This window comes from Etheostoma spectabile, chromosome 10 (genome assembly GCF_008692095.1).
Source record: "Etheostoma spectabile isolate EspeVRDwgs_2016 chromosome 10, UIUC_Espe_1.0, whole genome shotgun sequence".
NCBI lineage: Eukaryota > Metazoa > Chordata > Actinopteri > Perciformes > Percidae > Etheostoma > Etheostoma spectabile.
In genome coordinates this window covers 21,556,161-21,580,192 of record NC_045742.1, presented here as the reverse complement: position 1 = coordinate 21,580,192, position 24,032 = coordinate 21,556,161, and the positions used below count along the sequence as shown (strand labels likewise).

At 42.5% G+C, this 24,032-nt stretch overlaps 1 protein-coding gene across 4 annotated transcripts in view; it reads right to left on the bottom strand.

Annotated features, from left to right (window-relative positions):
* Window positions 1-24,032, bottom strand: part of unc5a (unc-5 netrin receptor A) — a 140,394-nt gene that overhangs the window by 24,524 nt on the left and 91,838 nt on the right. For 2 of the 4 annotated variants that reach the window (XM_032528057.1, XM_032528059.1), the window contains exons 4-7: window positions 23,739-23,842; window positions 22,312-22,492; window positions 18,982-19,149; window positions 12,165-12,329 (exon numbers count right to left, since the gene is read on the bottom strand). In XM_032528057.1, coding sequence (XP_032383948.1) covers window positions 12,165-12,329; window positions 18,982-19,149; window positions 22,312-22,492; window positions 23,739-23,842 — 618 coding nt within the window. The remainder of the gene's footprint in view (window positions 1-12,164; window positions 12,330-18,981; window positions 19,150-22,311; window positions 22,493-23,738; window positions 23,843-24,032) is intronic. The other 2 variants (XM_032528060.1, XM_032528061.1) reach the window with 1 other exon arrangement.

Below are 24,032 nucleotides of genomic sequence, written 5' to 3'. Positions count from 1 at the left end.
AATTTAAGTATTTTTTTAAAAGCCTAAAGTAGGGATGGGCAATATATCAATATTATATCGACATTGATATATGAAGCTAGATATCGTCCTAAATTTTGAATATCAAATTAATTTCCTGAACTTACTAGACTGTTCTAGCTTTTCTATTATTTGCCTTTACCCACTTAGTCATTATATCCACATTATTGATTCATCTAAACTCTCATTGTGTTAATATTTTGTGAAAGCACAAATAGTCAACCCAACCATATTGACATTGATGTATTTAGTCAAATATATTGTGATATTTGATTTTCTACATATCGCCCAACTCTAGCCTGAAGCTTCAATGTCAACCTGTGGACAATGGAAAAGGAGAGTGTTTCTGAAGCAGATTTACCTTTCATCATTTCTGCACTGGATAGATATTTATATATAAATATATCTTATGCTCATATGTTTTTTTGTGTATCTCCAGTCTTTCTCTCCAAGCACAGCAACCCCCAAGAGAGACAAAAATGAAGGATTTGCTTATGAAATTCTAGCACCTCTTATTGAATCTCTCTCTCTTCCTCTGAAAAGCATGAGAGACGAGCGTGAGCGTAATTCTCTCAAAAGTACAGTATGAAGATGACAGCTAAGCCCAGACAAACATCAACATGAGCATGCTTCTGTGTGTGTGTGTTGTTTTTTGCAGGAGAATGGGATTTGCTATGGCTGTCTCCCTGGGCTGGGGGAGTTTGGTGGCGGAGGATGCTCCTGGGGCCTTTGTGGAGGGCCATTGTCCCTGGGAGCCATGGGGGCGTAGGGCTGTCAGCTGAACACAGTCAAGGAGGGGACACATTGAGCAGCGCAGCTTTGAGAGACGGAGAACAACGGCAAAGGTTAAAGTGCTGCAGGTTGGCGTGCGGTGAGGTGACAACAAAAGGAGGAGGACAAAAGCAGGAGAAGAGCAAGTGTACAAGACTGAACATTAGAATTAAATAACAAGAAAAAAAGACAAACAAGGAGACAGCATGTGCCTGACACTTGTGATTTACATTTCAGCAATGAGCAGCAATAACACGTCCAAAAGGTTTGTGTCAAAATCGACCTGATTAACATTAGATATGACATATTTTGATGAATATCTCCAAACTGCCATGGTGTTTCTTTCTATTTTTTTTTTCCACTCTGTAATCATACTGCTTGACACGAACTGCACTCAACATTGGAAGCACCAATTTGACAAGTTTTAATTGGTGTTAGTAAATCTGTGATATGAGAATGGCACAATTAAATTAGAGTGCTAACAGACAAAGTGAAAAAAAGAGAAAATGGTCAAAAAGTATTCTCTCTCTCGTGGCTCACTCTCATCTCTATTCATCTCTTTTTGTCTGTTTGTCCTTGCCTTCTCATTTTGCCTTGAAAAATCCATTTCTTTGGACCAAGCCGCCTGACATGCCAGAATCTATTTCATGGGTGATTATCTCAGTACAATCTGATACCTTAAGTAGCGGGATTATATGCAGCCAGGCTCTATGGCTGGCCGCTGTAATGCCAGCGGTCTCTTGACATGCAATCAATTGTGAATGACTGTGATTTGTGTTCTTGACATTTAACTGCACATCTACACAGAACATACTTATGGCATGAAGTCTTACAGGATACCTACACTGCAGTGATCCTGCTATGTACACGTCCTGCGTCTCTGACGTTTTAAAATCCAAGAGGATGCAGTAAACTCACTATCCATGCGTCCACGCACCCTTTTTCCATGATAGTGCTACATTATATAACAACAATGTGTGTTTAAAACCTTAAAATAAACAAAAGAAACCTCAAAACCATAAAATAAATGTACCTTCTTCACAACACACACAAACACACACACACACACGCACGCGCACGCACACGCACACGCACATTACAGGCCAAAAGTCGGTCCAGAAAATTGCGAAAACTTTGAATGTGTCCCCAAGTGCAGTCGCAAAAATCATCAAGCGCTACTTACGTTACTGGCTTACATGAGGACCGCCCCAGGAAAGGAAGACCAAGAGTACCTCTGCTGCTGAGGATAAGTTCATCTTAGTCACCAGCCTCAGAAATCACAAGTTAACAGCAGCTTAGATTAGAGACCAGATGAATACCACACAGAGTTCTAGCAGCAGGCACATCTCTAGAACAACTGTTGAGAGGAGACTGCGCAAATCAGGCCTTCATGGTCAAATAGCAGCTAGGAAACCGCTGCTAAGGAGAGGCAGCAAGCAGAAGAGATTTGTTTGGGTCAAGAAACACAAGGAATGGACATTAGACCAGTGGAAATTTCTGCTTTGGTCTGATGAGTCCAAGTTTGAGATCTTTGGTTCCAACCACCGTGTCTTTGTGCAACGCGGAAAAGATGACCGGATGGATTCGACATGCCTGGTTCCCACCATGGAGGAGGAGGTGTGATGCCGTGGGGGTGCTTTGCAGGTGACACTGTTGGGGATTTATTCAAAATTGAAGGCATACCTAACCAGCTTCGCATTCTGCAGCGACATGCCATCCCATCTGGTTTGCGTTTAGTTGGACCATCATTTATTTCTCAACAGGACAATGACCCCAAACACACCTCCAGGCTGTGTAAGGGCTATTTGACCAAGAAGGAGAATGATGGAGTGCTGCGCCTCCACAGTCACCGGACCTGAACCCAATCGAGATGGTTTGGGGAACTGGACCGCAGAGTGAAGGCAAAAGGGCCATCAAGTGCTGAGCATCTCTGGGAACTCCTTCAAGACTGTTGGAAAACCATTTCAGATGACCACCTCTTGAAGCTCATCAAGAGAATGCAAAGAGTGTGCAAAGCAGTAATCAGAGCAAAGGGTGGCTACTTTGAAGAAACTGGAATATAAGACATATATACAGTTATTTCACTTTTTTTGGGATAAATTGAGCCACTATCCAATTGACGTTTTAAGGCCATTGAACAATCAAAAAGTTATTTTTTTCTTTTTTCCATTGATCAAGCCGTAGATATCAATTACTGCTTTCTCCTTGCAGTTCCTCCAGTCTCTAAAGGTAGCTTTTCCAACCTATCACTCACTCATCACTCACTTAATGTGTTTTAGTATTTTCAAGTTAGCTAGGAAAGTGAAAGCTACATCAGTATAATACAACAGTTCGCAATATTTGGGTTTATTTACAGTAAGTGACTAAAGAAAGAAAAATTTGTACTCTTCAGAAAGACAGGACCATTCAAATGTTCTATTAGGATCTACCACAGGAAACAATTAACAATTAATTTCTTTCTCTTCGCTTTGCAAGAGTCCTTTGTTTGTGGTGTGAATGATACCAGTCGCTAATCTAATCTTTTCAGATGAATTAAAATAAAAAGACACATTGATCGTCAAGTCATTTGCATGATGTTTTATTTATTTTAAAGATCACTTGATGATTTTAACTAAAACCCAGATTTTAAATTTGGCGTGGTCCACATTCATTTCCGGACAGTTCTGGGAGGATTGTGAAAAAGTAAGTTAAGAGCCCTGGGACTCACTTAAATGACCAGCTGTGGGTCTCAAAGACTCACTACACTGAAAACCTATTAACATCACTAATACACCCTTCCTCCACCACATTCTGTCCATGTACCTGCCTGTGCCTAGCTCCTCTGCCTCTCTCCTCAGGGAAGAATATAGGTGCTTACTTGTAAGCAGTCAGGCTAAACCTTCCACCTTCCACAATGGGCTCCAAAAAAGGGGAGAGACTATGGCTGAACTGCTCATTAAAGTTCCCAAATCCAATTGTCTTGGTGAGTCAAAGGCCAGGCGAGGCTGTGATATTTGGACTTCTAGCGCTGCAGACTACAGAGAGATGTGCAGTCTGTCTAAAGACAAAACACCACCCATCAGCAAGGAGACAGGCCAACTGGGTTCTGCTGATTGGATAAACATCGTCTGAGATTGGCCAGTTGCAGTTTACTTTCTAAGGGCAAATCAAAGGCACCTAGCTAACCTCCGATGCAAAGATCCAGTATCTCTACTCTTCCGTTTCCCCTGCACACACCATTCTTCACCCAGACAATAAAGTCAGTCAATCAGACAACTCTCTCCCTCTCTTTCTTCCTCCCTCTCTCCTTCCATTCTGTCTGTAATCTCTGGTGGCTTATCGGAGCATCACTGAGTGAAGTTTTATCTGACCCACCAGGTGTCACAGCAAAACGATGCCGATGCTCACTACAACCCTGACCAGCAACTGCTCTCAGCTCCTCCTGGCCCAACTCATTGATTTTCATGATGCCAGCCAATAATTGAAAGGACATCCATCACACTTTAATTGACGTAGCTAATCAGGTTTTATAATTGGATGGGCTTAACTTTAGTCCCCCTCTAGCGTGCCCTCTCTATCCTTCTCTTTCCACACACACTACCAATTTACCTCTCTTCCTCTCTGCCGCCCGACACTCCATCTTTCATTTCCACTTGACGTAATTGCTGGCAAAGAACTTTTGATTCTCTTTGTGAGTGACCTCTCTTCATGATTGACAACTGCCTGCGGATAATCTGTGGATGTGTTGAGCTGTTTTCAGAGTTGACCCCGGGCCAATCTCTGTTTGTTCCCCTCTCCCTGAGCTTTCAGTTCAGTTCCTCAGACTCGCTCCAGGGCTGGCTGGTTGGGGATCAGTTTCTGACTTAAAATTGGCCAGTATGGACTTTTAATTCATCTCCTCTAAAGCGATGTACCTCGACCCTGATCAAGTTTGCATTGGCAGTCAGAACAATGGCCCTTATTTATGAAACGTGCGTACAACCTAAAACAGGAGTAGGACGGGCGTACGACGATTCCTATTCAAAGCTCGGGATTTACCAATTTGAACGTGAGCGTAGGCTGCGAAAAAATCTCACGTCTGGTCTGACCTTGTGTACGCAAGTTTTTGAGTCAGTGTGGACTTGCGGTGCAGCATGGAACAGGAGATGGCAGATCTGGCTCTTTTAGAAGACCTCTATGAGCCGAGCAACAGTGCATGTGGAGCCTACACACACACAAGCCACGGTGGAGGGGGGGGGACCCTACTATACATGCCAGAAAAAGTCAGCAACATTGTTTTAGCCTGTGGGGCTCTGCACAACATCGCACAGGAAAACAGGGTGCCATAAACATAGCGACAGAGCCAGCTGACCCGCTGCCCAGAGAACAGTGTGCAGCACAGCCCAAACTGGGGCTATACGAAGGAGACAGGATATTACTCCACGCGCTATCCCTCACTGCTGCCTGGCTCTGACTCACGAAAAAAACATGAGTAAAATAAAAACACTGCATAAACTCTGCTATCGTGTGTTTATTTAAATATAGGTACACCTACATATAGGCCTAAAAGATTGCAATATAAGTTTATTTATTACTATTAGGAGTATACATATGTCAAGGATGTATAAATTAAACTAGAAAATTCCGCAGAAATTTTATCAGTGTGCCTGCTATTGGGCCCTCCACACACACACACAATGGAAACATCAGTTAGGAGTCATTTGGTCAACAGGGCCGCCAGGGAACGGGTCTGTGGGGGTGTGTTGTCTGAGCCTTTTTAAATTTTTTTAGGCAGTTTTTTCCCCAGGTAAACCCTTTAAGTTGATAACCCGTTCATTCTGGCCCGGAAAAAATTTCCCTTTTTTGACCAACTTGATGTTAAAGAGATAAATGGAGGAAGGAGACATTTGTTTGTTTCAGAGAATCATCCGCACCCCCCCCCTCTGCCCTTCAGTTCAGAACTGTTCTATGGTGATTCGAGGAGGGCCGTTTTTTTAAGTCTTATGCTTTTGGGGGGGGGCCTAGCGCAAAAAGTTTTGCGATAACCCCATGTTAAAGTCTGTATGGGAAAAAGATTCCCTCCCTTTGACCAATAGGAGCAAAAGAGTTAAAATGGAGGAAGAGAAAAATTTGTTTGGGGAAAAAATCTGTAAATTGGGACCCAGCTGCATGATTTCTCTCGCAGTTGGTGATCACAGCCAAAAATTTAAGTCCGAAGCTCCATTTTTCATTCGCGACGGAACAAGTTCCTACATTTTGCCCAAATAATGAAGACTGCGATTTAAAAACGAGGAGAAAGAGAAATTTTTTTGGGAAAAATTTTTCCGATACCGTACGCAGCCCTCATCTGTCTCCACTCTAGCTCTAAACATCCCCCAAAAATACACACACAGGGAAAAATTTGAGACGTTTGAAAGGGACAAACGTTAACGTGTTTTGGGAGAAAAACCTGGTGAATCTGAACCCCAAAAAATTCAACCCAAAAACACCAAAAAGTTTTGTCCCCCTTTTGGGGGGTTTAAAACCCTTTTTCAAATTTTTCCAGTTTTGCGTTTTCGGTAAAAACAGGGGAAAATTGTTGAAAAAGGTTCCCAAAAACATTGGGGTTTGTTTGGCTTTGGCTTTTTTGGGACGTGGGAAAAAACGCGGAAATATTAAAATAATAATAATATAAAAGTGGGAAAATGTGTTCCCGGTGGCGGGCTATTGACACCCGGCAATAAACTAAAAATTTCCGCAAAAATTTTTACAGGTGCCTGGGGGGGCCCCCACAAACACACACAATGGAAAATCATTGGAGTCTTTGGTCAACGGGCCCGCCAGGAAAGGGTCAATGGGGGGTGGGGTCGACCCGTTTCAATGTTTTGTTTTGGCATTTGGTCTGCGGAACACTTAAGTCTGATTATCCAAGTTTAAAGTCTGCGACCGGAAAAAGATTCCCACATTTGGACCAACTTGATTTTAAAGAGAAAACTGGGGGAGAGAGACATTTTTTGTTTCAGAACTCCTGCAGCCCCCCCCCTCCCTCTCAGATCGAAACCCGTTTTCTATGGGGATTTGTCAGAGAGGGAGCCGTTTTTTTTCCCAAATTTTATACCAGTTGGGGAGCCCAGCGCGAAATTTTGTCCATAGATCCTGTTACATGTCTTATCGGGACAAGATCCCACATTTGACCAAAAGATGTCAAAAATTAAAAATGGAGGAAGAGAACAATTTTTTGGGGAAAAAATCTGGAATTGGACTCCGCGCATGATTTCTCTCGACAGTTGGTAATCCAGCCAAAAAATTTTTAAGTCCCATGTTCCAAGTTCGTCTGCGACCGGAACAAAATTTCCCCATTTTTTACCTAAAAGATGCAGAGTTTTTAAAGGAGGAGAAAAAAAAGCAAAATTTTTTCGGAAACTTCCCGATTCCTTTTCCGCGCCCCTCACTTGTTCCCCCTCTAGCTCTGAAATTTGCCATACACAAATTGGAAAAAACTGGACGCTCGAAAAAGGGAGAAGTTAAAAGTGATTTTTGGGGGAAACCTGGGGTATCTGACGCCCATTCAGCCAATAAAAACCCAAATTTTCTTCGGTTTTAAAAATTTAAACATTTCCTACGTTAAATATGGCAAAAGCAGCAGGGCCAAGGGGGGCATTTTTAGCGATTTCCCAAAAATTTCCCATTTATGCATGGGACTTTTTTGCCGTATTTTTTTGGGTTCGGTAAAACACGCGGGAAATTTGGTTGAAACTAATAGCCCGCCCCTTCCCCATCAATACCCCATTCGGTGAAGGGTTGGCGTGTTGGCAACGCTTGGGCTAGTAGGGGAAAAAAAAAAGGCGGGAAAAATAAAAATAATATAAAATAATAATAAAATATGGGCAATAATAGTCTTGGGCCCAGTGCGCTTTGCCGAACCCCAACTGAAAATAAAAAAGTGGGCCGGATTTTAAAACCCCACCAAAAGGAAAAACTAGAGTCGGGTTTTACCCCCCTCCGAAAAACCCCCCCCTTTTTAGTTTGTCTGGCAGTTAATGGGGGCGGCCCCAAAAAAGGCTATTTTATATTAATTACAAAGTTTCCCCCCCGCTCCCCCCTTTCAATTACCCCTTTTACCCCGATTGGGTTGGATAGAACTTTAGAAAGGAATGTTAGAGGATTTCGCCCCCCTTTTCCCGGGTTTTAACCCTTGGTTTATAAAGAGGGGAATGTTTTCCTGCATTCTATGTCCTTTCCTTTTTCCCCCCATGATAATAAGCTTTGAGCCCCGTGCCACCCCTGGGCATTTATAAGAGACCTGGGAAAAATTTATCCAGGCAATCCTAGTATCGCCCCCAAAAATCAAGGGTTCTTAAGGGGGGAAAATCCCACTAAAAATCTCAAAAGTGAAAAGGAAAACATTCCCCAAAAATTCCAAAACCCCCCCGGGTCCCGGGGTTCCCCCCAAAATTTTTTTACCTTTGCACCCACCCATGACCCCGCCTGACAAACAAACCCATGACAAAAACATTGCCTGCTTCGCCACTAAATTAGCCAACAACAGATTAATAGCTTGATGGTTTTCACACAATCATTTGTGACACCCCCAAAACAGGATGCTGCTGCAAATTGGGTTCATTAACTTCATTACACACATTAAGCCAAATAATTGTTTTAATGTTGTTCTAATTTCCTGTGCCTGAGAATACGAGCAGTATCATTTTTCCGACTATCCTTTTTGTGCCCTCTAACACCTGTCTGCCATTTTGGCTTTGGCACATAGCCAGTGTATTTGTTATTTCCCTGCACAGATTTTGCATAGCTCTATCTTGGGCTTCACTTGTTTGCTTCATGAAAATGATCTGTTTATTTTTGAGCTGTAACTCAAAGCTTGCCCACATTGATTCTCATATATACAATACCCAAAACCTCATCTAAAGTGCAGCATTCCTGGCTTAATGAGGGAGATTAGAGACGTTTGTGAGGTCCTCCAACAGAGGACGTCTTTTGTGGAAGAGTAACTACGGCTCAATCTGCACTTGTAATGTTCGATTACATGAAGAAAAGGGTGCCTTTTGTTTCTGGGGGAAGTTTTCCATCTCAGCTAATAGCCTGCAGACATGGTTGAAGTATGGGAGTTGCTGACAAGCCAAAACCATCTTGCTATTTTGCTTATTATAATACTTCACACAGCCGTTGTCTATGGAAACACATCTGCTGGGAACAGATTGGGACAGGCATTCTTCAGAGGCTCTGCTCTGCAGTGTCAGTGTAAATACTGACTGTGTGTCTGTGTGTGTGTGTGTATGTGTGTGTGTGTGTGTGGTGTGTGTGTGTGTGTGTGTGTGTGTGTGTGTGTGTGTGTGTGTGTGTGTGTGTGTGTAACAATGACTGGCATCTTTGTGTATATATCTTGCCTCTCAGGGGGGGAGCTGCTGACCTTTGATGATGGGCTGACTGAGCTCCCTGGTTCACTGCAGCAGCCAATATTCAGTTATATCAGTTGACACACACACATATGCATGCACACACACATGAACATTTACTCATACAAATTGTGCTAACACAGATACACAATGCAACATGCAGTAGCTCTATCGACCCCACCCGGCTCTTCATGCATCGGTCTATCTGATCACGTCAAATAATGCAAAATACCTAATTCAGTGTATTAATTCACTGACCTGTTTAACTGAATCCCTATTAAAACCTAGTGTCTATTATGCGAAACCTAGTGTTTATCATGCAGATCAGCCAAAGAGCACAGTATTTATAACACTTTCTCTATGAGATGCCACCCTGAGACTCATCATTTCTGGATGGGAAGCTGCAATATCTTTGTCTTTGATATCTGTAGGTAGCTACAGAGCTCCCCTTCATGTCCATCTGGTCAGCAGTGGACCCTGTAGTGCCACTTTCCTCTCAGCTGCCGTGGTTTCTGATCCTGACTGCACGCACATGGCCTATTAATGACACACGGTGAGTGGGAACACAGCACTGGCTGCTTTACCCCAAAAAATGAAACACGCATTGGCTTTGTAGCTATGTTACAGCGCAACATAAACACAAATCAAAGCATGCATGCACATGTGTGCTTTCAAGGCCAATATGACCCGTGGCTCTTTATCTGGCAGGTTGTGTTTTAATCAGAAGAGAGATGGTTTAATTCTCAGCTCTATTTATAGCTCAGAGAGCATCATAGCACCGACCCAGGTGAAAAGGTTGTTTATTATCTTAGCAGCGGGTGTCATACCAGTGTTTATTAGAATGGATCGTTTAAAAAGGTCACGCAGGTGGGGGCGAACCAGTCATTACTGCAGACTATTCTACTGCCAGTACAAGTATCTCATGAAACAGACATTTTCCTTCTATCTGTCACAAGAAGTTGATGCCATAAGGAGGCATAACATGTTTATTTGTTCTAATAAAAAGAAAAGGGGGGCACTTTTGCTCCTAATCACAAAGTGGAAAGAAAAGCTTTTCCCTGCCCATCCTCTCTACCTGCCTAAGTGTAGGGGCTAATTGATGCTAATTCTGTACACATGTTCTCCTTTTATCGCTTGTGATCTTCTTGTTGTATTTGATGAAGTTTGGATAATTCCACTCTTTGCATTTCTCAGTTTGTACATCCTCGATTCCTTTCCTTGCATCCTCTCCTTGCCTCTTAGTCGCTCCCACCCAAGACGCAAGAAAAAGAGGCGAGGAACAAACACGAGGGGAGAGGAGTCGAGGCAACAGGCATTTAACAAAATGAAACATCCGTGCTTGGGAGCTGTCATTATAAAACAACGTCAATTAAATATGACTTGTGGCACAGCTGTCATGGTTTGAATATTCCAGTTTTGTGTCACACTTCTTTTATACTGTCACGGGTGCCAAAAAGAGTTCCGCGAAAGATACGCCTTTGCATCCTCGCCCTTAGCGTCCCCAAAAATGTTGCGCAGAGATCCATTTTCGGGTCACAGGCAATACGATGGAGGAGGCACAAAATGGAGAAATGAGAAGAGCCCAGTGAACTGTTGTGCTTTTCTTTCCCTTTCTTAACCCTTGTGTTTTCTTCCCGTCAACCATAAAGAACAACAACTTTTCTTCCAACATTATTATCGCTTTTTCCGCCATTTTTGTCCCTTTTTCAATGTTCTGGGTACTTTTTTGATGTTTTTGCCAACGTTTTTTGATATTTCCATCGTTAACATTTTCAGCGCTTTTTTTGACGGCCCATTTTTTGTGCCAAAAAAAAGAAAATTAACTCAGAACGGGTCAAATTTGACCCAAGGACAACATGAGGGTTCAATATTTTCCACTTTGGGTTTGAGAGTGTCACGTAGGGGTGTACGATTCAGAAAATGTCACGATTAGATTCAATTCAGATTTTTAAGATCACGATTTGATTCATTTTAGATTTTCTATTCAAAAACGATTCTCAATTAAAAAAAAAAAAAAAATTCACAGTATGTAAATGTAGTTACTTTTCTTATGGTATGCATGCATGCATGCATGCATACCATGCATGTATGTCTGTATGTATGCATGCATTTATGTACTGTATGTATGTACTGTATGTATGTACTGTATGTATGTATGTATGTATGTGTGTTCATATTATTCATGTGGTTTTGTTTGTTATTTGAAGATTCTGTTATGATGTATATGTACACTACCGGTCAAAAGTTTGGGGTCACTTACAAATTTCCATGCCACTCCATTATAGACAGAATACTAGCTGATCTGAGTGGGTGGCTGATCTTTAATGCAATATCTACATTTCCCGTTATCAGCAACCATTTATCCAATGTTCCAGAGGCACATTCTGTTTACTAATCTGATATCATTTAAAAAAACTAACTGAGAAAACACTGGAGAATCCTTTTGCAATTATGTAAGCACATAATGTAATTTGAAAACTGCTGACCGGGTTAAAAAAAACAATGCAACTGACCTCAGCTGGTATTCTGTTTATAATGGAGTGCAATGGAAATTTCTAAGTGACCCCAAACTTTTGACCGGTAGTGTATGTTGTGTGTGATGTCTGTAAGCTACTGGGACCTTGAATTTCTCCTTGGGAATCAATAAAGTATCTATCTATGTGACATGTGATTGAAATAGACAATAATTAAAAAATAAAAATTTGAATCGATTTTTGGAATTCTATTAATCGATTTTGAATCGGTAGAGCTTGAATCATGTCATGTCATGCTTTTTTTCGCTTTTTAGACCTGTGGTGTATTTTCTGGCTGCAGCACTTAATGGCTGTTTTGAGCACAATTATGGATTTTAAAATGTTATTTTGCAACTTATCAGCTCAGTGTATAATAAGTAAATATATAACTAAACTACATTATGTTGCAGAAAAGTGGTTAAAATGCCTTTTGCTACTGAATCTTTTCTATTGTTCTGCTGGGCTGAAGTGTTGAGAATACGGATTGCAGTATGTGGGTGGGTAGTGCACTCACTCTGTGGGCACTGCTCACTGGTACAGTTCAGAGACTGGAGGTCAAGCCCTTGACAGTCTTTGCCCCCGGTGCCAGGTGACGGCTGGGTGCACTCCCTGCTCCTCCACATTGAACAGTCTGCACCACACGCCGACCATTTGCTCCACTCGCTCCAGCCTCCGTCTACTGCAAAGACACATAACAAAAAAACATGGGTGAGCACAAACATCTAGCAGCCACAACTCCAACTGACTTACTTCAAACATTTATATCTTAGTTCACAGGAATTAATTGGAAAACATGATGAACAATTTCAATAAAAACAAGTTATAACTCCTCCTTACAAACAGTGTGAACTGTTAAAACTCTACACGGTAAAGTTCAGATGCAACAGCGGTGTAAAAAGCAGTGGTGTATTTGCGTGTGAGATGAGAACTGGTAGAAGACTCTGTTGCCATCCTTTGCAAATTAACTTGCTCTAAAATGGAAACCTGGTAGGGAAAGTATTATAAAGACATGCAAATCCACTTGCACACACTCAAATCCAGCAGATGCACAGGGAAACCAAAGCTTGTAAAACTGCTGAGGAGAGCCATATTGTCTCTATTCTGCTTTCTTTGTTTATTTTTAACATGAAAATCAGATGCAACTAAGCTAAACACCAATGGGACGAGGGTGCTGTGGCCTGGTTAACTCAGCTGTCAACAAACTAAATCTGTACAGGGAGAAGAATTTTGATTCTAGTGAAATGTATCCTCTAGTCTACTGTGAAACATATATATAAATTAATTTAAGTTATTATGTTTTAAAAAATCTCCTAAATGAACATTTGTGAGTAAATAAATCTGCCTTGATTTGATTTCTTTGTCAGAGAAGCCATTACTGTAGCAACATGGGCATTACCTGCAGTGCATTTGAATGCAGAGACAATACAGATGGTATTACATTGAACAGAGATGAGCGTTACAGCATGTGTTTTACACTTGCAGCTTATTTCGGTCTAACACAACTTCAAAAACACACCACCATCAGCATGAGTAAAATGAAACAAATGGAAATGGGCTGGTAATTGCTCCTGCACGGGCCCGGCTCTAACAAATATCAACAGCTTTACCACACGCAGAGGCGGAGGCCATTTTGCAAAGGTGGGAGTAATTTGGCATTGTGGCGGGGCAGTGGGGTGGGCCACTGGGAGTGATATTGAGAGTGACACAGCGCCAGGCCCGAGGAAGGTTACTATAGGGCTAATGGGAAAAAGAGCAGTAATGAGATCTCATGGGGGGAAAACGCTGCTGTCTCAGTGTCTCTGTCCCCCAAATGTAAGGGTGAAGGGGACCAGACAAGAATCACTAGAGGCACACACACACACACACACACACACACACACACACACACACACACACACACACACACACACACACACACACACACACACACACACACACACACACACACACACACCTCTTTGACAGCAGTAACCCTCCACCTGACTGACCTAAGGGGCAAGGAAACCTTCGCGCTCATTAATCCAAGCAATAAATAGTGCAAAGGGCACGACCCAAAGAGAGCAGGTCTGACCTTCTGCAGGTCAGAAGGCTTTGGTTAATAAAACACAGGTGTGAAAGTCCCTCAGGGCAGGATTCCCATTATTGCATAACTGTGCCAAGTAATGATATGATGTGGTTTTACAGCTAGTTGGAAAACAAGCTAAAAATGTGCTGCAAGCGTGTGTCCAAAGGCACAGGTGTGTGAATAAGACTCTGCTCCCACACAAGACTGCATGTGTGTGTCCTCAAATGATTGCAAGAGAATGTGAGAGTGTTTTGTATGTGTGTTCGTGTGTGCGACCGAGAGAGATGGGTTGCTGACACAGCTCGGGCCTGTTTGCAGTCAGATCCATTTGGCAGAGAGAGCAGAACCAATCAGATAATTGTCCTTGTTTGGCATTGAGTGGACCCATCCGTGGGCCAGTGGGCTGATTATCCAGGCTGGGAACAAGAATGATTGAATAGCGAATTACATCCTAATGAATATATTATGTCGCCCCTCAGTTTATCCACAACACTGTGACATAAAGAGATGAGATCAACATCTGCCCTGATGCGGTGATGAAATTCTACTTTTCTTTGCCACCACAAAGTAAGAGTAATGGCCATGCAAATAACATTTTCAAACAAGGAGATTGGAGTGGAATCAGGGTGCTGCGCGTGAGAATAAGGCTGAGGAAAATCAAAGAAAGATGAAGATGCATAAACAGTTCTTGATGGCCTGTCTGACTCTGAACACATGTTGTATATTTCAGGAACAGAAGAGGCTTTCCACTGGAGTAGAGAGACAAGAGAAATGCATGGCCAGCATAAAAAGGAAGTGGGAAGATACTAATTGTTAACAATAAATGCAGTGAAGCAAGAAAATTGCCACTTTCCTTGATTATGTTTTTCCAATTTAAGCCTTAAATCAGAACCAAACCTTTTACTTTTTCAGAATACACATAAGAAAATTGTTATCCACAACCACACTTTTCCTTATTTAATCCCCAGAAAAGAGATTGTTAGCACTACTGCAAAAGGCACCACATCTGATTTTCAATCATGCAGCACCACAGGTTTTAGGTCAGGCAGGTCTTTGAGAAGGGACATTAATACAATAGACCAGTGGCAGGCTCCCATTTGGATGTGTTGTAGGGGGGAGAAGCTAAAGGAACCTGACCATTCTTTACAGGTTGGCAGGAGGGCCTGTTTGAAGCTCTGCTGTTCAAAATGACAACGGCTGCTGACAGACAGTCCAAGATCATTGGACACCTATGGTTTCTGTGTCCTTGAGGGGAACAGGAGGAGGCAGACAAGTACCACTGAGACCAGCAGGTCACCTCCCTGTTCCTAATGTCCTGTCATCACACGTGTGTGCACAGTAACCACCCCTAATCCCAGACGGTGTTCAAAGGCTGATGAAAGAAAGCCACAGAAAGCCACAGACCCATGGAGGGGGTTTATAGCTTAGCCACAAAAATAGGTGATGCGACAGAGATTAAAAACTAAACCTTGTTCTGTATTTCTGACATATGATATATATAGTCAGTTTTTGTGATGTAATATGTGATCGATAAGTCTGAGGAGTCTACTCCCTTATGTTAACTGAACCACTAGAACAAACCAAAAAGAGACAGAATGAGATATGAAGAGAGTGAGCCAAAACAAACGGCACAGAATAATTAAAAACAGCGCTGATGCGAGGCTGTCACCAGATGGCCACCGTCTTTTCGCAGTGAACTAAAGTGTTTTTCCTCTCACATTCATTAGCCATTGCCTTTATTTATTCCTTTGATAAAATATGAAGTCTCCAGGACAATATCAGATAATATCCAGAGACACACATGGATGCTTACTTCCAAAGTAGAATTAGAGATTTGCCTGCAGTGCAGACAGTAGACATATGGGTGCTAACTTGCATGTGAACAACACAAACATGCACAAAAACACACAAGTATGCATGCACAAATAGACCAGCCCCGAGTCTGTTGATTTTCCATCGAGCAGAAATCTCACAGCTCCTCTGGCAAGCCTGAGGGATCAGTACAATACTTAAATAATTCACACGAGTTAGAAATCTCTTCAAGTTATTTGCTGTTCTCTAACACATCAGCAACAGTTATATTCATTTGTGTGGGGCAGGTGTCACTTTGTCACTTCCTAAACTGGGGATGGATTTGCGGTTGGCTCAGGTAGGGTGTCTTTGTCAAAAATGTTGGTGTGATATGACATATTGCCATGACTGACTCAATGAAAGGGTGAAGCATGGACTGCAGATTGGGATACTTCAGCGGGATGCAAAGAGATGGAGACAAAAGAAAAGGATAGGCAGAGAAAATAGGGAGAAAATGGAGATAAGCTCTTGCATAGTTTGGCTACTCGCCGTCTCAAGTGTTGTTCTGCTTTGCACTGAGCCTCAGGCTTTAGCCTCGGCCTCCTCCTCCTCCACAGCTCCCTGTGTCTCTCCCAGCATGGAGCCCATCTGATCTGCCACAGAGGCCTCTGCCAACTCTCATTAAACACTTTGGAGACTTAGACAAAAATACAGATGAGCCTCTATAGCTACACACTTTCCAGATAAGAAATGGGAGCTCAAGAGTTGTTGTGATTAGACATGTGGAAAGGTTTGCTACTGAACCGGCCGTTGTAGATGGTGTCGGTCTGTGAAAGCTCATATGTACAGTATGTGTGTGGAAATGTGCCTCTGTGGCTGAAGCTAACTGCTCTGAAGGAATCATGCTACTTTTTTAAATGTGGAACAACACATGGCCATCGGCATTTCAACAAGAAATATATATAGATTTAGCCAGGAAACGCAGAGACAAATTATAGCCTTTGCATGTTGTTGCTTCCGAGTTTAAATGGATTTGTTTCCAGTGAATATTCATTCAGTTGACAGAATCTCTTTATCCCCAGAGGAGGAGTACAGCAAATCTGTGAGGCCATCAATGTGTTTTAGACTAAACAGAAACAGACTACAACTGCCATTTACAAAGAATAAGCAGCTAAACTAAAACTAAAAAAAGTAATTTCAAAGCTATAATGCTGTAAGTCAAATGCACTAGAGAGCTTATAATCAGCAAAGAATCTCTGTCTAGATAATTAATGAACTCTTGGAACAAGACCAGAATTAAATAAAGTAATTTTTAAAATGCAACTCAAAAACAAAGGCACTGGGGAAAAATGCCTCTCTAAAGCTGACCATATAAAAACATTAAAAATGAAACACTGCTGAATATAAATGTCAGCCGTGTCTGAGTAAATAACATGATGTCGATATGCAGGATTACAGCTCCCCATGTAATTCATTCTCCTCAAGTCTCTTTATTCTAAAATGGGCTCAAACCACCATCTACTGTGAGTGTAGTTGATTAGACCTGCGAAGGCTATAAGCAAAGTGATAATTAAAGTTGTTATCCAGTAGGCTGATCTCATCTGTTGCCCCTCGCGGAACATGACTATCAGAACATGTATTCACGTATTTAGACTGATTATTCATACATTTGATAACAATCGATGAATCAAAGTGAGGATTCAGATGTATTTGGGGGTTGTCATTGCTTGGCTGGGTTTGTGTGAGTGTGAGTGTGAGTGCGTGTGCGTGTGCGCGCTGGGTGACAAATGATGGGAGCTTTCAGTTCATCTTGGGGGACTTCAGAGCCACGTCTGAGAGTACACAACAGAGCCGCTGTGCCAATTGTGGATGGAAACAGCAGCCCTTCATCCCCAGGCTCTGGCGTGGTGGACTTCGGCCTTGAGGGGAACCCTCTCCGGGGTCTGACAGCTGGGGCTATCTGTGCCACTGACGGTCTGTCTGAGACAAGTAACGAGTGAGAAAAGAAGGCAGAGACTACTCTACTCAAACAACAGGGCTGATAGAGGTGTGAGCGGGGTCGCGTCACTGTAGCGTTTCTCATCAAGAAAAAAAAAAAGAAGTTCTTTCTTTCCCAAAGTCTCTACAAACTGTGTTCACAAGGCACATACTTTCCCTAAGGGTTGAAATTACACACTTTCTCCTTGTGGGGCAAAAGAAAGAAAAGGGGGGGGGGTCCTAACAATAGCCGCTTGGACTAACATTAATCTGTTTAAGCTCATGGAGGTCAGTATCCTGCTTTGCTGTGGGGGAATGTCAAGCATCCCTGGACACCCCCCTAATTCCATTACTCGGTGCTCCAGCGCTAATAATTCCAAATTCATCCAGATAGCGTCCTGATGGAGCGGCCTATATTGCTGTTTCCTTTGTCTTCCTCCGCCTGCTGTATTCCAGCGGGCCATGTTACTTACACTCATGCTTGACATCTAGTGATGTCTTTACATGGGAGATGTGTAACACAACGCCCTGATTCACTGAGAGAGATAACCTCTGTTTTAGGCAGGGAGATGCTGCCACTGCCAGAGGAGTTGGATTTCACTCTCTGCTATTTACCAAGCGTGGGAGATTTCTCCTGCGGTCAGCATGGCTGAAGAGCCCCAGCTATACATCCAGAGACTGATCTGCTGGCAGCTAATAGCGAGCTCTTGTACAGTACACACACAGGCTTTTTCTACTTCTTTCTCATTTTTTCTCTCCTCTCTCTCTCTCTTACTCCAGGCTTTGTTCTTGCCTTCCTTACACTGTATCTGATTCCATCTGTCTCTATCCCTGCTTTCACCTTACACATCCTTTTCCCTCTCCCTCGCTATCTCTTCCTCTGTCAGGGGGCTAATGTGGGACTGCAAATGAAGCAGCTTGACTACCATCTCAGGCTACCAGAAATCAATATGTGTTGCTCAGTATCAGGCAGGACACTCTCTGCCTCTCCGACGCTCTAACAAGGGAGAACAGGCAGGCAGACCAAACGTCCTCAACTCCTCACACGTAACCATGGCACACAGGCCGCCATGATTCAGCTTTTTATCGCCTATATTTACTACACAGCTTGAGCAGCAAACAATAACAAATGTACTAGCTGGTCGGACACAATGCCATGGCTGGGACCATGTCTCTTAAAGCAGACAGGTCTCTGAATTAAAATCAGGGTCTGCGTACAGCGCAGCAGATTAAGAGATATGTGAACAAAGAGTGATAACAATAAATCACTTTCAGGATGGGGCCCTACAGTGAAGACTATTAGACTCTGACATTGCAGTGTAAGGGGTCTAATTGCAGAAAACAACAGAAGCACTGACATCGCAGGAAAGATCTGGGTGCTGGTACAAAAAGCAGCCAAAATAAAGATGAATTGATGACTTCTAGATGCAAAAAAATGCAAAAAGGAAGCCACAGGAAGCCAAGCGCCACAGGACAAACAGGGTTGCCTGGGAGTTACCTGGACAGGTGGCCACACAGGCACTTTTCTGGACGTTCTGCCCCTCACAGGATGTGCCTCCATTCAGTGGCGTGGGGTTGGTGCAGCTCCGACTCCTCTTCTGCCAGCCACGCCCACACACAGCACTGCAGGACGACCAGGTGGTCCATGTGGACCAGCCGCCGTTGACTGTCACACCAACACCGGCGGGATGGAGCGGGGGGAGGGAAGGGTTAGGTTGGGAGGGAGGGAGGGAGGGATGGATGAAGGGACAGAGCAGCCAGGATTACCCGACATGCACCAAGGAAAAGAGGTGTGTTGCGCTAGAATAATCGTGACTGCTGTTACACTCTTTGGCTCAGCACTGCAAGGTGAACTAATGGGAGAGCAAGAGCAAAGGGGGCTGCGTCCTGTGTCCCAGTTGGAATTACAGCCAACTGCAGTGAAAACATAATGGCTTCAACAGGGAGCAGAAAATAAGATGACAGCTTGCCTTCTTTGACCTTATCTCTGAGGAAGACACAGTTTCAGTAACTGGTCGACATTCAAAATAAATATACCTCCAAACTTAAAAATTCTCATAATACAGTCCGAATATAATCACTGTAAAAAAGCAAAATGCCCATGTCATTAATACATTAAACACAACACCTACTCCCTGGAAATGCCAACACACTACTGAAAAATACATATGTTGTGGCTGCTGTTGTGCAGTAATTCAGATTGTGTCACTCGCATATCCAACTGGTTTCACACATCTTTCTTCAACTCAAGTATTTTTTGAATTGTAGAGAACAACACTGAATCATTTATTACTTATTTTATATTTGAAACTAAAAGTTGAGGCACTTTAACAACCAGTGGCGGTGTACTGAAGCTCTAACCGTCTACTGGCACGTAATTGTTGCTATATCTCTCAATCACGGCAGGTGATTACATCAAATCACGCTGGTTTAATTCCAATCAGCTCCTTCCTGTACATCCTGTGTTTGCCCCATCTTACAAGATACCGATATTCCTGATTTATTGACTTGAACAGCACCATCCCTGCTTCTCTGTACATACTCTCCCTCCTAATTCTCCCCCCACCCCAACTCTCTCCTTTGCTTGTCGTGGCTGAATCACTTCCTTGCCCTCTCTATGCGATTGATTGCCCGCCATGGCGAGGTAAATTGCCAGGCAACTCGGCCCCTGATTACCTCTTAGCACAGAGCGCAGTCACAGCAGCAAGGCCTTGTTAAAATGCATCTCTGGCCCCCTGTTGAACCCCCTTTGAAAAGTAGCAGTTATTATGGCTTTCTACAGCTAGCTTGAACAGCTAGCAGAGTCTCAGGTAACTGGATTTTTCTTTACTTTCTTTACGTTTTTTGAACAGGACAACTTTTATTGTGATTTAACATCAAATATTACTACACTGGCAACACATTTGTGATCGTTTCAAGCACAAAGAGTGATGTGAAGAAATAGAATTGCACATGCAAGCACCGTAGCAATTTGTTCACAATTCATCTGGTCTAAGAGCGAACTATTGTTGGACGATACAAGAAATAGCAAACAATAAGAAAATGAATGCTCTTGCCTCCACAGTCATTTCGACTCTAGATTTCTTCATCTGCAGAGCAATTCTTTCAACAACAAGCTAATCCATTATAATCAACAGTAAGAATAATTGGGCTTTTTATTTGTACGCTGGAGGCTTGGATAAGTCTATTATAATGTGTGTTTTTTACTGAATGCTCCAAATTAACACATTTCATATGAAACTGTTCACCGGGAAAATGCACAAGCCTCAATTTTCAACTATGTTTACAGTTATACAGCGCTACCTAAATGTTTGAACCCCCAACAGGGTCTGCACAGTTTGTTGAATAACAAAATCAGCCTTAAAAAGGAAATTACTTGCAGCGTATTGCCAAATATCTAAAATACAGTGATCTCTCTTACTGTCCGTTTCATCTTTACTGCTAAATATTGATTTATTAGTTACATTTCTAAACTCAAAGTGAAAAACACTGTACAAGTCAAATCAAAAGTAATACATGCAGGTGTTTTCTCACTTTAGTTCATCTCTCTTAATCTATTGACATGCATATTTTTGGATATGGTACAGGGAATATTACTTGATACATAAAGTTGACCAAAGGTGACCCTCACGTCCCACACTATGCTTGTGTTTTCTGAATATGAATTCATCCTACACCCTAAAATCCTTTAGGATTGCAATGGGAACTTTTACTAGGCTGCAATTACAAATGGAAGTTAATTCAATTACAATTCAAGTAGCCATGACAAGAATCTGACAACTGCAAGATATTGAGTTTCGGTCAAATAATTCCTACTGATTTCACAAAGGATATGCCTACTTACAATGCAAATTTAAATGTATGAACTTCACAAAATTATAATCAGATTATGTTAAAAATGGAGTAAAAAGAAAAATATTGTATAGATCTCACACAGAAACCTTGAAACGTGTTATTTTTAAATATTTTTTTTAGCAGAAGAAATGATGCAAAAAACTGAAGAGGTGTGCAGACTCCTACATTGTGCTGTATATTTGTGGCATATGGTGCATTTTCTCCATTCATGTTAGATAATATACAAGAACTCTGACTTTACAGCATATTATCGCCTTCTTCTGGCAGCCTTGACAAAAAGAAATAGGCCGTGTCAGTTGTATACGCGCCAAAGTTGCTTTCATGATGGATTCCCATGTGATTTCCATCTCCTGTTTGCATGTAGCTGAGAATTAAGTCTGGCTGTAACCTATGCAAAACTTTAGTGTCAGTACTCAAGGAGCCCTCTGTGATAGAAAAACGATCAGGCTGCTTATCAAGCCATGTCATTATTTACAGTTTGCTGTTAATTCAATTTTTCATTTTGTATTGGATCCACTACAGAGGAGGAAGATGGCAGCCCCGACACTGGAGACTGCCAGCTTTGGCAGAATGGCTGCCAGGAGCATTTTAAGTTGGGCTATTTAATTAGCAGATACACTAATATGTCGTTTTGTAATTATTTAGCATAGTGTAATTCATTGTTTGCTAAAAAACAGAGCGGACTTATCCAAGTTTATTTTAACTACACTGTAGAATTATGTGTAATTATGTGTAATAGTGTAATATTGTAACTGATAGAAGAAGTGCACCCAGTGATCTTCCATGCAAGAGAACATGCTGAACTGAATGTGGAAATGTGGGATAACAAAAGCAACATGCAAGCAATACATGATTGATTTGAGCTGTTTTTATGTTTGTATATTTCAAGGCTGGGGATTATCATTCGATCCCAGACCTCTTATTACCCTCCGTGTAATGACACCTTTTGCACAAAAAAAAAGTTATCACCTACCATAAACTAGGACCGTGGCAGAGGTGCTTTTGCGGCGAGCAACGATGTTTTTGGCCACACACGTGTAGTTGCCCGTGTCCGCCAGCCGGGCTTTTTTGATGACAAGATTATGGTCAGTTGTGATGAAAAAATTGGGGTCACTCGCTGGGTTGATCACATCCTCGTTTCTCTGCCATTCCACCTGAAAATATGTTTCAGTGGTCAAAACTCACTGCAGCTGAATAGAAAGCCCCCGAACCCCCCTACAGTGACAAAACATGCTGCTGATTAGAGATTTTAGTTTTGGATACAATCAAACAGACAAAAGGAAGAACAATAGCAGCTTAGTATAATATTGATACTCAGATGGAATTAAATTAACAATGCACCCCACTGATTTTAATATTTATTCTCTTTTTGTGTGGGAAAAGTAGCTTTTATGTTGTAGCTGCTGGAGATCTCTGCAGCTGTTGGTGGCCGGAGAGTGAAACTGATCATGCTTTGTGTAGTTTCTATGCCCTTTTACAGAAGCCAAAAACTGATGGTATTCCTTTTTTTTGGTGTACTCTCAAAATTGGTTTGCTTGTTTTCTTGCTCTCACTTGACCTTGTGCCATCTCGAGAGTAGCTACGGTACGGCAGCGTTGTTGTCAGTATTACTGCCAGTTACAATGCTGCATATAATTGGTCTTTCTTCCTCTTGTGCCGTATTTCTGCTTTCTCCCGGGTGACTTCTGCACTGATGTCCTTTTCTGTTGAACTGCAGTTGGCACCTTACTTCCCATTTCTCTGCAAACTGTCCCAACACTGTCGCTGTATGATTGGCTAGTCTGCTGCTCTTGGTCTCTGGGCTGTCTGAGTTACTGGCCTAACCTCCTCTTGTGTTGTTATTAGAATGGTTAGTGCCTATCTGGGACTGGGAGGATGCAGCAGACGAGGTGAAACAGCTGGCCTCAGCCTGGTCCTCTAAACACAGACGGACACCACCGAGAGCAAGAAGAGAGAGAGAGTGAGTTGAGCAGAACAAGAGTGTAGAGGGGACATTGAAAAATGGCAGAAAGATAGAGAATGAGATAGGGGGGAGAGAGGTAGAGAGATAGATAGATAAAGAGAGATAAAGAGAGAGAGAGAGGCAAATAGATCCATTAATTATGAATAGGCCTTTAGAGATGCCAAACGGGGAGTGAAGCCTCCCAGCCTATCCTGAGTGATGTGACGAGACACTGTGATATACGGCTTCTCAGAGATGTAAGAGAGATAATAAATCAATAAGGTGGAATAATTAGAGGCGTAATTTATCCGTTCAGGGTTGTCTGTTCGCTGGTGGAGCAGGAAAATATGCTGGGGAGTTGATCCTGAGCTACTTTCTGCTCTTTGTCCTCCTGGTGAGGAAAGGGTAAATGGATGCTAGATGTGGGCCTATAAATATCTTCTGTATCTGTGTCTCACCTCGGCTTGTGGCACTCCCTCGGGAGGGTGGCAGCGCAGTAACACCTCCTGGTCCAATGCCACCTCTTTACCCTGCGGCTCCTCCTCAAAGTTCTTTCTCAGGTCTGAGGGGAGAAAAAGACGGGGAGAAATGCAACCAATTAGGATGTTTGTATGAGCTTGTGAGGTTTAAATGAAATACTTCCATCCACAGAACTTGGCTTGGTGATGTTTCTAAATCTTTCTTCACTCTTAAAATGTCCACCTACAGTATGGCTTCGCTGAGCGTGCTGCACTCCAGTTGGCCCCTAAGCC